This window comes from Cinclus cinclus, chromosome 36, assembly GCF_963662255.1.
Source record: "Cinclus cinclus chromosome 36, bCinCin1.1, whole genome shotgun sequence".
Lineage (NCBI taxonomy): Eukaryota > Metazoa > Chordata > Aves > Passeriformes > Cinclidae > Cinclus > Cinclus cinclus.
Genome location: NC_085081.1, coordinates 48,045 through 65,281, shown reverse-complemented (window position 1 = coordinate 65,281; position 17,237 = coordinate 48,045). Strand labels below are relative to the sequence as shown.

The 17,237-nt window shown below is 59.6% G+C and overlaps 2 protein-coding genes across 3 annotated transcripts; both read left to right on the top strand.

The window, feature by feature from the left end:
• Window positions 1-71: 71 nt before the first annotated feature.
• Window positions 72-11,914, top strand: SMG9 (SMG9 nonsense mediated mRNA decay factor). The gene is made up of 13 exons (XM_062512410.1): window positions 72-469; window positions 947-1,018; window positions 1,120-1,360; window positions 1,948-2,045; window positions 2,119-2,231; window positions 2,580-2,691; window positions 3,778-3,873; window positions 3,950-4,035; window positions 5,902-6,005; window positions 8,558-8,665; window positions 10,177-10,311; window positions 10,917-11,058; window positions 11,784-11,914. The coding sequence occupies exons 1-13, from the start codon at window positions 377-379 to the stop codon at window positions 11,860-11,862; spliced, it is 1,479 nt and encodes a 492-aa protein (XP_062368394.1). The 5' UTR covers window positions 72-376; the 3' UTR covers window positions 11,863-11,914.
• Window positions 11,915-12,246: 332 nt separating this feature from the next.
• On the top strand, window positions 12,247-17,188 carry XRCC1 (X-ray repair cross complementing 1). Of its 2 annotated transcripts, none has more exons than XM_062512408.1 (14): window positions 12,247-12,315; window positions 12,397-12,489; window positions 12,661-12,759; window positions 12,839-12,997; window positions 13,095-13,169; window positions 13,616-13,715; window positions 13,806-13,876; window positions 14,531-14,781; window positions 14,866-14,982; window positions 15,754-15,948; window positions 16,038-16,117; window positions 16,196-16,286; window positions 16,833-16,908; window positions 17,029-17,188. In XM_062512408.1, exons 1-14 carry the CDS (start codon window positions 12,247-12,249, stop codon window positions 17,140-17,142), a joined length of 1,590 nt encoding a protein of 529 aa, XP_062368392.1. In that variant the 3' UTR covers window positions 17,143-17,188. The 2 variants fall into 2 exon arrangements, with proteins under 2 accessions (XP_062368392.1, XP_062368393.1); XM_062512409.1 differs by having other exon boundaries at window positions 13,806-13,862; window positions 14,531-14,785; window positions 17,029-17,166.
• The last annotated feature ends 49 nt before the right edge of the window (window positions 17,189-17,237 follow it).

Here is a 17,237-nt window from a genome sequence, read left to right as displayed (position 1 = left end):
GGCAATGGGGGGGAGGGGCAGCGGAAGCGCGGGGTCACGTGGTTCGAAATGCGCCCCCCCTCCCCCTTGTTTAATAAAACAAAAAAAAAAAAAAACACGCTGGCCCTTTAAATCCAGGCCACGCCCCTTTCCGCGCTCGCGCAGCGGCAAAACGTGGGCCACGCCCAGTAAGCGCAGGCGCGCGGCGCTTCCTCGTAGGCCACGCCCTCCTTCCCTCAGCCCGCGCGCGCCGGGAAGCGGGAAAAGAACCGGAAGCTCCCTCAGGAATCCCGCAGGGGTTCGGGAAACCCCGGGGCCTTCCCGGGACCCCTCAGGGGCTCAGGGACCTTCCCGGGACCCTCCCGGGACATCCCCGGGACTCTCGGGAGCCGCCGCCATGTCGGACTCCGGGCAGAGCCCCGCCCCCAGCGCGCGGCGCCGCTGCTGGAACCGCGAGAAGGAACCGGAAGGAGGAGGTGGAGAGCGGAAGGTGGGCGGGGCTTGGAAATGACTGACAGCATGGGTACGGGGCGGGCCTTATGATTGACAGCACCCGGGTGGGCGGAGCTTGGAAATGATTGACAGCAGCTACATGGGGTGTGGCTTGGAATGATTGACAGCTACGCGGGGCGGGGCTTCGGAAAGATTGACAGCAGATTTCATGGGGTGTGGCTTGGAATGATTGACAGCAGCTACACTGGGCAGGGCTTATGATTGACAGCAACTGCATGGGGCAGGGCTTGGGAATGATTGACAGCAGCTAAAGGGGCGGGGCTTGGCATGATTGACAGCAGTTGTATAGGGCGGAGTTATACACGTGGGCGTGGGTTTTGAGATGGGTGTGGCACCTGTGGGCATGGCCTAGGGCCCCATAGGAAACACTGAGAGGCCTGCGAGGGGCGGGGCTATACCTGGGTGGGTGTGGCTCTGTGTGGGAGTGGCCCCGCTGACCCCGCCCCGCCCACAGGAGGTGGGGGAGGAGCCAGCTGGGCCCCTGCAGAAGACCCCGATCATCCTGGCCAAGCCCCCGGCCGAGCGGGTGAGCCTGGGGGGGCGTGGTTACCCTAAATAGGGGCGTGCCCCCTTTCCCACCTGGTGTGGCCACGCCCCATAACGTCATTTCCCATTTTTACCCATCAGCAGCCGCTCCCATCGGCACCAAAGGCGGGGCCGGTGCAAGCCCCGCCCCCTCCCGCCCCGGCCCCGCCTATCGTGCTGATGAAAGCACGGGGGGAGGAGGGTCGTGGAGGGGGCGTGGCCTCGGCGGGGACTGGGGAGGGGCCTGCGCAGGCCCCGCCCCTCGAGAGGGAGGGGCCACGCCCCACCCAGCCCGTCTATCAACTGCACAGCCGGGGGCTGGCCCCGCCCGCTGCTCTCGACCGTGAGTGGGTGGGGCATGAGGGGCGGGGCTAAGAGGGGCGGGGTTCAAGGGGGTCGGGCTGTGGTCATGGTTGGGTGTGGTTTACAATGGGCGTGGTCGAGGTTTGTGGGCGGGGCTAAAAGGATGGGGGTTGGCACTCAAAAAGGGTTAGGTCACATTCGGGGAGTGGCCACATTCAGGTGTGGTTCTTGTGGGTGTGGCCACATTTGGGTGTGGTTATGGGTGTGGTCATTGTGGGCATGGCCACGTTTGGGTGTGGTCATTGCAGGCGTGGCCACATTTGGGTGTGGTTGTTGTGGGTGTGGTCATTGTGGGTGTGGCCACTGTGGGCGTGACCATGTTTGGGTGTGGCCATAATTGGTGGGTGGGGCTGAAATACAAGGCTCAAGGTGATTGGATGCAGGGGTGGGATTAAGGGTGTGGTCATTGTGGGCATGGCTAAACCAGCTCAGTTTTAATTGGCTGGTTAAAAGGGGCAGGGTTAAACCACAGTGGGCGTGTCCAGTGTGTAATTAATTAGGGGAGGGGTCAGCGCTCGTGGGCGTGTCCCAGAGTGGGCGTGTCCCAGCCCTGACCCCTCCCCCCAGCCGCCCAGGCCCAGGCTCGGCTGGCGGCGCCCGAGAAGATGAAAACCAGTATCAAACTGGTGGACGAGCAGATGAACTGGTGCGACAGCGCCCTGGAGGTGGGGGAGGGGCCGGTGGGGTGGGGAAGGGCCGGTGGGGGAGGGGCCTCCCAGTGACTCCCAGTGCTCCCAGTTCCTGCTGGAGCAGACGGACGTGCTGGTGGTGGGAGCCTTGGGGCTGCAGGGAACTGGGAAATCCACGGTGCTGTCACTGCTGGCTGGGAACCAGCCCGAGGAGGATCCCAGGTACTGGGAGGGACTGGGAGCGACTGGGAGGGACTGGGAGTGGGGTTACGGGGGACTCGGAGGGACTGGGAGAGACTGGGAGGGACTGGGAGTGGGGTTGGGAGGGACTGGGAGAGACTGGGAGAGACTGGGAGGGACTGGGAGTGGGGTTGGGGGGGACTGGGAAGGACTGGGATATACTGGGACATACTGGGATGGGTTTAGGGGTTACGGGTCCATATGGGTTAATACCGGTCCGTACTGGTTTACACTGGTCCATACCTTCTGTACTGGTTTATACTGGTTTATACCGGTCCATACTGGTTTATACCGGTCCATACTGGTTTATACTGGTCCATACTGGTGCAGGTCCTTCGTGTTCCGGCCGCAGCCGCCGGAGCTGCGGGAAAGGGGCGGGGCCCAGACCGGGGGCATCGATCTCTTCGTCACCCAGGAGCGCGTGCTCTTCCTGGACACGCAGGTAATTAGCATTAATTAGCATTAATTAGCATTGATTTGCATTAATTACCCCCCAGCCGGAGTTCGGCTTTAATTGCCATTAATTAGCTCTAATTGCCGTTAATTAGCGCTAATAATAGCCCGGAAGTGCCGTGATTGCTCTCAATGAATCGCTAATTAGCGCCTAATTAGTTCCTAATTAGCCAATAATTAATCCTTAATTAGGATCGGGTTAGGCCACGTTTATGTTCAAGTTGTTGCTGTTAATTATCCCCGATTACCGTAATTATCCCCAATTACCGTAATTAACCATTACCGTAATTATCCCCAAATTACCATAATTACCGCATTACCATAATTACCACAATTAGCCCCCATTACCATAATTGCTCTAATTACCGTATTTACACCAACTACCGTAATTACCCTAATTACTGTAGCTTACCTTAATTACCCAGTTACCGTAATTACCCCAATCCCCATTAATTACCCCAATTACCATAATTAACCCATTACCATAATTACTCCATCGCCTTAATTACCCAATTACCGTAATTATCTTAATCCCCACTTACCGTAATTACCTCGTTAATTACCGTAATTACCATAATCCCCACACTGGCCCCAATTACCGTAATTACCCAATTACCATAATTACCATAATCCCCACACTGGCCCCAATTACCATAATTACCCCAATTACCGTAATTACCCAATTACCGTAATTACCCTAATCCCCACACTGACCCCCAATTACCGTAATTACCGTAATCCCCACACTGGCCCCAATTACCATAATTACCCCAATTACCGTAATTACCGTAATCCCCACACTGGCCCCAATTACCATAATTACCCCAATTACCGTAATTACCCAATTACCGTAATCACCCTAATCCCCACACTGGCCCCAATTACCGTAATTACCCCAATTACCGTAATCACCCTAATCCCCACCCTCACCCCATTACCGTATTTCCCCCAAAACACCGCCTCACCCCCCAATTACCTTAATTAACTAACCCCTCCCTTTCCCCACCCCCCCCCCACTCATTATCATAATCGCGGCGGGCGTGGCCTCACCCTCCCCACACTTCCCCGCCCCCAGCCCATCCTAAGCCCCGCCCACCTGGATCACCTGATCAACAACGACCGGAAGCTCCCTCCGGAATTCGCGCTGCCCCACGCCTACGTGGAGACGCAGGTGAGGGCGGGGCCGGCGGGGCTGACGGGGTTAATTGAGCTAATTAATTAAGCTAATTGAGTTCCTGAACCTGCAGTCGCTGCAGATCGCCGCCTTCCTGTTCACCGTGTGTCACGTGGTGCTGCTGGTGCAGGATTGGTTCACGGACCTGGGGCTCTACAGGTGGGGAATTGGGAGGGAACTTCCCCCCCCCAAAAAAAAAAAAAAAATCATCTCAGAGTGACCCCAAAGTGACCCCAGAAATGACCCTGAAGTGACCCCGAAGTGAGCTCGAAGCGATCCCAAAAATGGTCCTGAGTTGACCCCGAAGTGACCTCGAAAATCACCTCAAAGTGACCCCAAAAATGACCCTGAAGTGACCCTAAAAATGACCCTAAAGTGACCCTGAAGTGACCCCAAAAATCACCTCGAAGTGACCCCAAAAATGATCCTAAAGTGACCCCAAAAATCACCTCGAAGTGACCTCAAAGTGACCCCAAAAATGACCCTGAAGTGACCCCAAAAATGACCCTAAAGTGACCCTGAAGTGACCCCAAAAATCACCTCGAAGTGACCCCAAAAATGACCCTAAAGTGACCCCAAAAATCACCTCAAAGTGACCCAAAAAATGATCCTGCAGTGACCTCAAAGTGACCCCAAAGTGACCCAAAAATGGTCCCCGAAGTGACCCCAAAATGACCCAAAAATGGTCCCCGAAGTGACCCTGAAGTGACCCCGAAGTGACCTAAAAGTGACCCTAAAAATCACCTCAAAGTGACCCCAAAAATGACCCTAAAGTGACCCCGAAAATCACCTCGAAGTGACCTCAAAGTGACCCCAAAAATGACCCTGAAGTGACCCCAAAAATGACCCTAAAGTGACCCTGAAGTGACCCCAAAAATCACCTCGAAGTGACCCCAAAAATGACCCTAAAGTGACCCCAAAAATCACCTCGAAGTGACCCAAAAAATGATCCTGCAGTGACCTCAAAGTGACCCCAAAGTGACCCAAAAATGGTCCCCGAAGTGACCCTGAAGTGACCCCGAAGTGACCTAAAAGTGACCCCAAAAATCACCTCAAAGTGACCCCAAAATGACCTCAAATTACCCCAAAAAAAAAAATCTCAAAAATCACCTCGGTGACCACAAAAATGGTCCTGAAGTGACCTCGCAGTTCCCCCAAAACTCACCCAAAAAATCATCTCGAAGTGACCCCAAAAATGATCCCAAAAGTGACCCTGAAGTGACCCCAAAACTGCCCCAAAAATGACCCCAAAACTGCCCCAAAAATGACCCCAAAACTGCCCCATAATTGGTCTAAAATTGACCTGGAACTGACCCCATAAATTTCCCCAAAACTGCCCCAAATTTCCCCAAATTTCCTCAAACTGCCCCAAATTTCCCCAAATTCCCCCAAATTTCCCCAAACTGCCCCAAATTCCCCCAAATTCCTCCAAATTTCCCCAAAACTGCCCCAAATTCCCCCAAATTTCCCCAAAACTGCCCCAAATTCCCCCAAATTTCCCCAAACTGCCCCAAATTTCCCCAAATTTCCCCAAAACTGCCCCAAATTCCCCCAAATTTCCCCAAACTGCCCCAAATTCCCCCAAATTTCCCCAAACTGCCCCAAATTTCGTGGTAAATTTCCCCAAATTTCCCCATAAATTTCCCCAAAACTGCCCCAAATTCCTCCAAATTTCCCCAAACTGCCCCAAATTCCCCCAAATTTCCCCAAACTGCCCCAAATTCCTCCAAATTTCCCCAAACTGCCCCAACTTCCCCCAAATTTCCCCAAACTGCCCCAAATTCCCCCAAATTTCCCCCAAATTTCCCCCAAATTCCCCCAAATTTCCCCAAACTGCCCCAAATTCCCCCAAATTTCCCCAAAACTGCCCCAAATTCCCCCAAATTTCCCCCAAATTTCCCCAAACTGCCCCAAATTCCTCCAAATTTCCCCAAAACTGCCCCAAATTCCCCCAAATTTCCCCCAAATTCCCCCAAATTCCCCCAAATTCCCCCGAACTCCCGCGGGTTCCCCACCTTTGCCCAGGTTCCTGCACACAGCCGAGATGGTGAAGCCGCCGACGCCGTCCCCGAGCCACGACTCGAGCGGGGCCGGGGCTGAGGAGCCCTCGGAGTATTATCCACACCTGGGTGAGCCTATGGGGCAGCCCCATAGATCCTGACCCCATAGATCCTGACCCCATAGATCCTGACCTAGAGATCCTGACCCTGTAGATCCTGACCCCATAGGAACTCACCCTATGGGGCCTGACCCCATAGATCCTGACCTAGAGATCCTGACCTAGAGATCCTGACCCTGTAGATCCTGACCCCATAGGAACTCACCCTATGGGGCCTGACCCCATAGATCCTGACCTAGAGATCCTGACCTAGAGATCCTGACCCTGTAGATCCTGACCCCATAGGAACTCACCCTATGGGGCCTGCCCCATAGATCCTGACCTAGAGATCCTGACCCTATAGATCCTGACCCTATGGGGCCTGCCCCATAGATCCTGACCTAGAGATCCTGACCTATAGATCCTGACCCCATAGATCCTGACCCTATAGATCCTGACCAATAGATCCTGACCCTATAGATCCTGACATAGAGATCCTGACCCCATAGATCCTGACATAGAGATCCTGACCCCATAGGAACTCACCCTATGGGGCCTGCCCTATAGATCCTGACCCCATAGATCCTGACCCCATAGATCCTGGCCCTATAGATCCTGACCCTATAGATCCTGACCTAGAGATCCTGGCCCTATAGATCCTGACCCTATAGATCCTGACCCCAGAGATCCTGACTCTAGGAACTGACCCTATAGCAATTGATACTATGGGTCCTGCCCCATAGATCCTGACCTAGAGATCCTGACCTAGAGATCCTGACCCCATAGGAACTCACCCTATGGGGCCTGCCCCATAGATCCTGACCCCATAGATCCTGACCCCATAGATCCTGGCCCTATAGATCCTGACCCTATAGATCCTGACCCCATAGATCCTGACCCCATAGATCCTGGCCCTATAGATCCTGACCCCAGAGATCCTGACTCTAGGAACTGACCCTATAGCAATTGATACTATGGGTCCTGCCCCATAGATCCTGACCTAGAGATCCTGACCTAGAGATCCTGACCCCATAGGAACTCACCCTATGGGGCCTGCCCCATAGATCCTGACCCCATAGATCCTGACCCCATAGATCCTGGCCCTATAGATCCTGACCCCATAGATCCTGACCCCATAGATCCTGACCCCATAGATCCTGACCCTATAGATCCTGACCCCATAGATCCTGACCCCATAGATCCTGGCCCTATAGATCCTGACCCCAGAGATCCTGACTCTAGGAACTGACCCTATAGCAATTGATACTATGGGTCCTGCCCCATAGATCCTGATCCTATAGATGTGCCCTATAGATCCATCCCCGCACCGCCCAGGTGTGTCCCAGCTACCCCCAGGTGTCCCAGGTACCCCCAGGTGTGTCCCAGGTACCACCAGGTGTGTCCCAGGTACCACCAGGTGTGCCCAAATGCCCCCAGGTGTGTCCCAGGTGTGTCCCACAAACCCCCCCAGCTACCCCCAGGTGTGCCCCAGGTACCCCCAGGTGCGCCCAGATGCCCCCAGGTGTGCTCAGGTACCTCCAGGTGTGCCCAGATGCCCCCAGGTACCCCCAGATGTGCCCAGATGCCCCCAGGTGTGTCCCAGGTGTGCCCAGGTAACCCCAGGTGTGTCCCAGGTACTTCCCAGCTACACCCAGGTGTGCCAGATGCCCCCAGGTGTGTCCCAGGTGCCCCCAGACACCCCCCAGGTGCATCCCAGGTGTGCCCCAGGTACCCCCAGGTGTGCTCAGGTACCTCCAGGTGTGCCCAGATGCCCCCATGTGTGTCCCAGGTGTGCCCAGGTAACCCCAGGTGCCCCCAGGCGTGTCACAGGTGTGTCCCAGGTACCTCCCAGCTACGCCCAGATGTGCCCAGATGCCCCCAGGTGTGTCCCAGGTGCCCCCAGGTGTGTCCCAGGTTCTTCCCAGCTACACCCAGGTGTGCCAGATGCCCCCAGGTGTGTCCCAGGTGCCCCCAGATACCCCCCAGGCGCGTCCCAGGTGTGCCCAGGTGTGCCCAGGTGTGTCCCAGATGCCCCCAGGTGTGCCAGATACCCCCAGGCGCGTCCCAGGTGTGCCCCAGCTACCCCCAGGTGTACCCCAGGTGTGCCCAGGTACCCCCAGGTGTGCCAGATGCCCCCAGGTGTGTCCCAGGTGCCCGCAGATACCCCCAGGCGCATCCCAGGTGTGCCCAGGTACCCCCAGGTGTGTCCCAGATGCCCCCAGGTGTGCCCCAGCTACCCCCAGGTGTGTCCCAGGTGTGCCCCAGCTACCCCCAGGTGTGTCCCAGGTGTGCCCAGGTACCCCCAGGTGTCCCAGATGCCCCCAGGTGTGCCCCAGCTACCCCCAGGTGTGTCCCAGGTGTGCCCCAGCTACCCCCAGGTGTGTCCCAGGTGTGCCCAGGTGTGCCCAGGTGTGTCCCAGATGCCCCCAGGTGTGCCCCAGCTACCCCCAGGTGTGTCCCAGGTGTGCCCAGGTACCCCCAGGTGTGCCCCAGCTACCCCCAGGTGTGCCCCAGCTACCCCCAGGTGTGTCCCAGGTGTGCCCAGGTACCCGCCAGGTAAGCCCAGGTGTGTCCCCTCCCCAGTGTTCGTACAGACCCGGGCTCCCCCCGAGTGTTTCTCCCCGCGGCGCCTGGCGCAGATGCAGCGAGTGCTGGGCAGGCTCATGGCTCACTCCCGCCTCAAGTACCGGGGTACGGCGAATTTGGGGGGTCCCAGGTGGCTTGGGGGGGTCCCAGGTGGGATTTGGGAGGATTTTAGGGGGTCCCAGGTGGGATTTGGGGGGGGCCCAGGTGGGATTTGGGGGGTCCCAAGTGGGATTTGGGGGGGTTCCAGGTGAGATTTGGGGCATCTCAGGTGGGTTTTGGGGGACCCAGGTGGGATTTGGGGGGGTCCCAGGTGAGTTTTAGGGGTCCCAGGTGGGATTTGGGAGATCCCAGGTGGGTTTTGGGAGGATTTTGGGGGGTCCCAGGTGGGTTGGGGGGGTCCCAGGTGGGATTTGGGAGGATTTTAGGGGGTCCCAGGTGGGTTGGGGGGGTCCCAGGTGGGTTTGGGGGGGTTCCAGGTGAGATTTGGGGCATCTCAGGTGGGTTTTGGGGGGGCTCCAGGTGAGATTTGGGGCATCCCAGGTGGGTTTTGGGGGACCCAGGTGGGATTTGGGGGGGTCCCAGGTGAGTTTTAGGGGTCCCAGGTGGGATTTGGGAGGATTTTAGGGGGTCCCAGGTGGGTTTGGGGGGGTTCCAGGTGAGATTTGGGGCGTCCCAGGTGGGTTTTGGGGGATCCCAGGTGAGTTTTAGGGATCCCAGGTGGGATTTGGGGGGTCCAAGGTGGGTTTTGGGGGGTCCCAGGTGGGATTTGGGTGGGTCCCAGGTGGGATTTGGGGGGTCCCAGGTGGGATTTGGGAGGATTTTAGGGGGTCCCAGGTGGGTTTGGGGGGGTTCCAGGTGAGATTTGGGGCATCCCAGGTGGGTTTTGGGGGACCCAGGTGGGATTTGGGGGGGTCCCAGGTGAGTTTTAGGGGTCCCAGGTGGGTTTTGGGAGGATTTTGGGGGGTCCCAGGTGGGTTTTGGGGGGTCCCAGGTGGGATTTGGGAGGATTTTAGGGGGTCCCAGGTGGGTTTGGGGGGGTTCCAGGTGAGATTTGGGGGGTCCCAGGTGGGTTTGGGGGGGTTGCAGGTGAGATTTGGGGCGTCCCAGGTGGGTTTGGGGGGTCCCAGGTGGGATTTGGGAGGATTTTAGGGGGTCCCAGGTGGGTTTGGGGGGGTTCCAGGTGGGATTTGGGAGGTCCCAGGTGGGTTTTGGGAGGATTTTGGGGGGTCCCAGATGGGTTTTGGGGGATTTTGGGTGGATTTTTTGATGAATTTTGGGGTGATTTTAGGTGAGTTTTAGGTGAATTTTAGGTGAATTTTAGGTGAGTTTCAGGTGAGTTTCAGGTGAGTTTTAGGTGAGTTTCAGGTGAGTTTCAGGTGAGTTTCAGGTGAGTTTTAGGTGAGTTTCAGGTGAGTTTCAGGTGAGTTTTGGGGTGATTTTGGGGTGATTTTTGGGGTGATTTTAAGCTGATTTTGGGGTGATTTTAGGTGAGTTTTAGGTGAATTTTAGGTGAGTTTCAGGTGAGTTTCAGGTGAGTTTCAGGTGAGTTTCAGGTGAGTTTCAGGTGAGTTTCAGGTGAGTTTCAGGTGAGTTTCAGGTGATTTTGGGGTTTCCAGGCTCCCTGTCCATGCGGGAGCTGCTCCCCAGCAGTTCCAGTCTGGGGGTGCCCCCGGCCCCCCCCGAGGCCGAGGTCAATCTGTTCCTGCTGCCCCCCCTGGAGGACGAGGCCGAGGACGCCCTGCCCCGGGCAGGTGAGACCAGTACAAACCAGTACAAACCAGTACAAACCAGTACGGACCAGTAACTCCCCCCTGAGCTCCATCCCAGTTCATCCCAGTCCATCCCAGTGTCCCTGTTCAAGGCTGGAACACTCTCCCAGTTCCCCCTAAGTCTTCTCCCAGTACATCCCAGTCTCTCCCAGTACCTCCCAGTGTCTCCCAGTACATCCCAGTCTCTCCCATTATATCCCAGTCTCTCCCAGTACCTCCCAGTACATCCCAGTCCATTCCAGCCCTCTCTAAACCCACCCCAAACCCCTCCCAGCCCCCCCAAATCTTCTCCCAGTTACTCCCAGCACCCCTGAACCCCTCTCCCAGTACATCCCAGTGTCTCCCAGTACATCCCAGTCTCTCCCAGTACCTCCCAGTCTCTCCCAGTACCTCCCAGTCCATTCCAGTCCTCTCTAAACCCACCCCAAACCCCCTCCCAGCCCCCCCAAATCTTCTCCCAGTTACTCCCAGCACCCCTGAACCCCTCTCCCAGTACATCCCAGTGTCTCCCAGTACATCCCAGTGTCTCCCATTATATCCCAGTCTCTCCCAGTACCTCCCAGTAATTCCCCGTGTGCCTCCCCCAGGTGGGGGAGGGGCTCTGTTCCCAGCCCTGCCCCCATTCCGGGGTCGGGGGGGGGTCGGGGGGCTCCTGGCCCGGCTGAGGGGGAGGGTCCTGGCGGCCGCACGCTCCCAGTTATCCCACAGCCTGCTGACCGAGAGGAACTGGTGAGACTGGGAGGGAACTGGGAGGGGGTTTGGGGGCACTGGGTGGGGATTTGGGGGCACTGGGATGGGGTTTGGGGGCACTGGGAGGAACTGGGAGGGGGTTTGGGGGCACTGGGTGGGGATTTGGGGGCACTGGGAGGGGGTTTGGGGGCACTGGGAGGGACTGGGAAGGACCTGGGTGGGCACTGGGAGGAACTGGGAAGGCTCAGGAGGAACTGGGATGGAGTTTGGGGGCACTGGGTGGGGATTTGGGGGCACTGGGAGGAACTGGGAGGGATCAGGAGGAACTGGGATGGGGTTTGGGGGCACTGGGAGGGGATCTGGGGGGACTGGGAGGAACTGGGAGGGATCAGGAGGAACTGGGAGGGGGTTTGGGGGCACTGGGTGGGGATTTGGGGGCACTGGGAGGAACTGGGAGGGGGGTTGGGGTTACTGGGAGGCACTGGGAGGAGATTTGGGGGCACTGGGAGGGACTGCAAAGTACCTGGGGAGGAACTGGGAGGGGAATTGGAGGGAGTGGGAGGAACTGGAAGAACTGGGAGGGATCGGGAGGAACTGGGATAGGATTTGGGGGCACTGGGAGGGGATCTGGGGGGAGTGGGAGGAACTGGGAAGGGGTTTGGGGCAACTGGGAGAAACTGGGATGAGTTTTGGAGGTAACTTGGAGAGTGTTCTCTTACCTGTACGAGTCTGTAGTTGTCCATACTGGTCTGTACTGGTCACAGGTTCCACTACGCTGCCCGCATCTGGGACGGGGTGAAGAAATCATCGGCCTTGGCCGAGTATGGCCGCTTACTGGGCTGAACTGGGAGCACTGGGAGGGCGTCACTGGACCAATAAACCGCCTGGAAACCCCCCAAAACCGGCTCGTTTTGGTCGTAATTAGTGACAAGTGTTAATTAATTACCGCCCCCAAAGCATAATTAGGTCTAATTACCCTCCCAGAGATTTAATTACTCCCCGCCCTCATCGCTCCCCCCCTTTCTCCTCACGGCTTCGCGCGCTGCGAAAAGGGCGGGAAAACCCCTGGGAGGACCCCGTGACCACAGAGTCTGGAGGACCGGGCGGGTAGAGCGTTCCCCCCGCGCATGCGCGCCAGTACCGGAAATCCCCCCTCAGAACCATAGAGTTGGGGGGGGGCGCTTGGCAGAGCGGTTCGCGCGGGGTTTCTGAGGCGACTTCCGGTGGATGGCGGCGGCCGCGGCGATGCCGGAGATCCCGTTAACGCGCGTCGTGTCCGTGACCAGCGCTGACCCGGTGGGACCGGGAGGAGGCTCTGCGGTACCGGGGAGGGGGGGATCCGGAGGGGTCGGTGCTGAATTTTCTGTGTCTCCCCAGCGTCACCCGGCCGAGAATCTGCTGCGGCCCAATGATGGCGGACGCTGGCGGGGGGCGGCGGCGGGGGAGAAGCAGCTGAGCGTGGTGCTGGAGGTGGGGAGAGGATGAGGAGGGGAACTAAAGGGAACTGGGCGGGGAGGGGGGATTCCTTGTTGGGTTTTGGGGCTCTCTGAGGAGGTGTGGGGAGATTTTTGAGGAGGGATTTGGGGGTGGCCGTGTCGGTTTTGGAGCCCTCCAGACTCTCAGGGATGTTTTGGGGAGCAGCTGGGAGAATCCCGGCCCATCCACTCGCTGCACATCGGCAACGACGGCGCCGCTTTCGTGGAGGTCCTGGTGGGCTCCTCAGCCGGGGGAGAGTTCCAGGTGAGCCCTGATAACCGCCCCCCTCTCGAGCATCACCTGAGTCTCACCTGAGCCTCACCTGAGGCCTCACCTGGCGCAGGTGTTGTTGCCCAGCGCTGCCCTGATGTCACCCAGCGAGAGCCGGGCCGGGGTGGAGCCACGCAGGGTCCGGCTCTTCGGCCCCGACTCGTTGGTCAAGGGTCCAGCTCAGGCCACTTGGGACAGGCTGCGTGTGGTGTTGAGCCAGCCTTACTGCCAGGTGAGGGGGATCAGCACACCTGGGTGGGGGAGGGGGTCAAAATACACCTGACGACTCCCCAAAATTCACCTGGTGTCCCCCCCCCCTCCCCCCCTAGAGCCGCAGCTACGGTCTGTCCTTCATCCGGGTGTTTGCTGCTCCCAAAGAGGACGAGGCCCCACCTGAGGCGCCGGTGAGTGACCCCAGAGTGACCCCCCAGTGACCCCAGAGTGACCCCAGAGTGAGCCCCCCAGTGACCCCAGAGTGACCCCAGAGTGAGCCCCCCAGTGACCACACAGTGACCCCAGAGTGACCCCCCAGTGACCCAGAGTGACCCCAGAGTGACCCCCCAGTGACCCAGAGTGACCCCGCAGTGACCCCAGAGTGACCCCCCAGTGACCCAGAGTGACCCCCCAGTGACCCCAGAATGACCCCCAGTGACCCCAGAGTGACCCCCCAGTGACCCCAGAGTGACCCCCCAGTGACCCCCAAATCCCTCCAAATTTCCCCCAAAATTCCCCAAATCCCCCCCCAAACCCCTCCCCCTCTCCCCCAGCTTCACCTGCACCCTCCCCCCATCCCCCCAAAAACCCCAAAAATTCCCAAATTCCCCCCCAAACCCCTCCCCCTCTCCCCCAGCTTCGCCGCCTGGGTCCCTTCACTCTGCGGGAGGAGGGGGAGGGGAGCCCCCGACGCCCCCCCGGCTCCCTCTTCTACCAACGCCCCTCCCCCACCCCAGGTAAGACACACCCCCCCCCCTCCCCTCCCCCCACACCCTTTGAGACCCTCGGGACCCCTCCCCCACCTCACAGACCTTCCCCCTTCCCAGCCCCCCCCCAGGACCCCCCCGGTCCCAGCTACGCCGTGGCAGCGCTGCAGGGGACAGGTGAGGTCAGCAAGGTAAGGGGAGCCCCCAAAATCACACCTGGGTGAGCCCCAAATCACACCTGGGGGAGCCCGAAATCACACCTGGGGGAGCCCGAATTCACACCTGGGGGAGCCCGAATTCACGCCTGGGGGAGCCCGAATTCACACCTGGGGGAGCCCCAAATCACACCTGGGGGAGCCCCCGAAATCACACCTGGGGGAGCCCAAATTCACACCTGGGGGAGCCCCAAATCACACCTGGGGGAGCCCCCGAAATCACACCTGGGGGAGCCCCCGCAATCACACCTGGGGGAGCCCCCGCAATCACACCTGGGGGAGCCCCCGAATTCACACCTGGGGGAGCCCAAATTCACACCTGGGGGAGCCCCCGAACATGTGGGGTCATCTCCCAAAATTAACACCTAGGGGAGCTCAAAAATCCCACCTGGGACTCCCAAAACCTCACCTGGGACCCCCAAAACCTCACCTGGGCCCCCCAAAACCCCACCTGGGACCCCCAAATATCACCTGGGACCCTCAAAACCTCACCTGGGATCCGTAAACCACACCTGGGACCCCCATATCTCACCTGTAAACCCCCAAATCTCACCTGGGACCCCCCCAAACCCCCACCTGTGACCCCCGAATCTCACCTGTAACACCTCCCCCCCCCCCATTTCTCCACAGCAACCCCCAAAACGTCACCTCCCACCCCGGAAAACCAACGGGACCCCCCAAAAAAAACCCCAAAATTCCGGCTCCACCTCCTCTCCTCCATCCAAGACCCCCCAAAATCCCGGGGCTGCCCAGGTGTTGGGGGGGGTGGTGCTGGTGCTGAGCGGGTTCCAGAACCCTCTGCGGGCTCACCTGAGGGCGGCGGCCGTGGCGCTGGGGGCGCAGTACCGGCCCGACTGGACCGAGGACAGCACTCACCTGGTGTAGGTAACCCCCGAGGGGAGCTCACCTGGGCGTTCCCAGGTGAGGGTGAGCGCTGAGAGAGCGGCTGGTTCTCACCTGGGCAGGTGTGCCTTCGCCAGGACGCCGAAAGCCGCGAGGGCGAGGCAGCTCGGGGGAGTGGTGGTGTCACCTGGATGGGTTTGGGAGTGCCAGAGGTTGCAGAAAAGGGTTTCGTGTGGGCCGTGAGTGTCACCTGGGGATACCTGGGATACACCTGGGAACAGCTGGGGAGTACCTGGGGGGCACCTGGGAACACCTGAGATACACCTGGGGGCAACTGGGGCAGACCTGGGATACACCTGGGGATACCTGGGGCACCTGGGAACACCTGAGATACACCCGGGGGCACCTGGGATACACCTGGGCACACCTGGGGCACCTGGGAACACCTGAGATACACCTGGGGGCACCTGGGATACACCTGGACACACCTGGGGCACCTGGGAACACCTGAGATGCACCTGGGGGCACCTGGGGCAGACCTGGGATACACCTGGGCACACCTGGGGCACCTGGGAACACCTGAGATACACCTGGGGGCACCTGGGGCAGACCTGGGATACACCTGGGCACACCTGGGGCACCTGGGAGCACCTGAGATACCCGGGGGCACCTGGGAGCACCTGGGATACACCTGGGCACACCTGGGATACACCTGAGCACATCTGGGGATACCTGAGATTTACCTGAGGATACCTGGGACACACCTGGGGGAGTGGTGGTGTCACCTGGATGGGTTTGGGAGTGCCAGAGGTTGCAGAAAAGGGTTTCGTGTGGGCCGTGAGTGTCACCTGGGCACACCTGGGGGTACCTGGGCACACCTTGAACACACCTGAGCACAGGTGGGATACACCTGGGACACACCTGGATACAGCTGGGGGCACTTTGGGCACGCCTGGAAGTGCCACACCCTGGCATGGGTGTGTCTCCACCTGTGCCCCTCCCCCCCTCAGGTACCTCCTGGATGGCTCCGCCTCCTCCAGCAGCGAGGGGGAGGGGCCTGAGGATGCCCCACCCCCTTCACGCCCCTCCCCCGTCAAGGTGGGGAAAAGGGCGGGGCCAACTCACCTGGACACACCCGAGACCCCTCCCCCCACGGTGCCGGCCACACCCCCCGAGTCAGGTGACAGCGACGGCCAATCAGAGGAGTGAGTTTGGGCCGAGGGGGCGCGGTCACACCTGGGCGCGGTCGCACCTGGATGTGGGCGGGGTCACACCTGGCCCCTCCCCCACCCAGCACCGACCCCTACGGAGGCTCCACCGAGGAGAACAGCGAGGACGAGGAGGGGGAGGGCGAGCCCATCCCCCCCCTGCCAGGTGCGTAAAACCCCTCCCCCCGCCCCTCCCCCACTCCTCCCCGCCCCCCCTTTGCTCACCCCCGCCCCTCCCCCACAGATTTTTTTGAGGACAAAACTTTCTTTTTCCACGGAGAATTCCCGGCGGGGCTGGAGCGGCGCCTGCTGCGCTACGTGGTGGCGTTCGGGGGGTGAGACTGGGAGGGACTGGGAGATACTGGGAGAGGATTGGGAGGGACTGGGAGGGGATTGGGATGGACCGGGAGGGCGGTGGGAGGGACTGGGACAGACTGGAAGGGACTGGGAGGGGATTGGGATGGACTGGGAGCACTGGGAGGGAACTGGGATGGACTGGGAGGGCGGTGGGAGGGACTGGGACAGACTGGAAGGGACTGGGAGGGGATTGGGATGAACTGGGAGGGAACTGGGATGGACTGGGAGGGCGGTGGGAGGGACTGGGACAGACTGGAAGGGACTGGGAGGGGATTGGGATGAACTGGGAGGGAACTGGGATGGACTGGGAGGGAACTGGGATGGACTGGGAGGGAACTGGGATGGACTGGGAGGGCGGTGGGACGGACTGGGAATTCATGCTGGGTTCTACTGGGCTGTTCTTGGAGGTTGAACTGGGATGCACTGGTCCATACCGCTCCATACTGGTTCATACCGGTCTGCAGCGATTTGTACTGGTGCGTACCAGTCCATACTGGTTTATACTGGTCCATACTGGTCCCCAGGACCCTGGCCCCGTACATGGACGACTCGGTGACCCACGTGGTGACAGCGCAGGACTGGGACCCCGCCTTCGAGGAGGTGTGGCCTGGCGGAGGGGGGCGTGGCCTGGCTGGGTGTGGTCACGGGGGAGGCGTGGCCTGGATGGGTGCGTTCATCCAGGTGTCGCTGCCCCTTTAAACCAAGCCCCGCCCTCCTCAGGCCCTGGAGCTCCGCCCCTCTCTGACCTTCGTGCGTCCCCATTGGCTGCTGCTGTGCGGGGAGCGCCAGCGCCCCCTGCCGGCCCAGCCCTACGCAGTCACCCCCCGTGCGTGACGTCATCGGTGACGTCATCACCTGCGACACCCCCCCCCCCCACCCCTTTCCCCAAGAATAAAATAAAAACGATTTAAAAAAAAAAAAAGCTGTAG

What these genes read in the sequence shown, in the direction of transcription:
- SMG9 (XM_062512410.1), top strand. Translation starts at nt 377, where the DNA reads ATGTCGGACTCCGGGCAGAGCCCCGCCCCCAGCGCGCGGCGCCGCTGC. An exon ending in CCCGCCCGCTGCTCTCGACC is followed by an intron (nt 1,361 to 1,947) that starts GTGAGTGGGTGG and finishes CCCTCCCCCCAG; the next exon opens with CCGCCCAGGCCCAGGCTCGG. An exon ending in ACGCCTACGTGGAGACGCAG is followed by an intron (nt 3,874 to 3,949) that starts GTGAGGGCGGGG and finishes CTGAACCTGCAG; the next exon opens with TCGCTGCAGATCGCCGCCTT.
- XRCC1 (XM_062512408.1), top strand. Translation starts at nt 12,247, where the DNA reads ATGGCGGCGGCCGCGGCGATGCCGGAGATCCCGTTAACGCGCGTCGTG. An exon ending in TGAGCCAGCCTTACTGCCAG is followed by an intron (nt 12,998 to 13,094) that starts GTGAGGGGGATC and finishes CTCCCCCCCTAG; the next exon opens with AGCCGCAGCTACGGTCTGTC. An exon ending in TACGTGGTGGCGTTCGGGGG is followed by an intron (nt 16,287 to 16,832) that starts GTGAGACTGGGA and finishes ACTGGTCCCCAG; the next exon opens with GACCCTGGCCCCGTACATGG.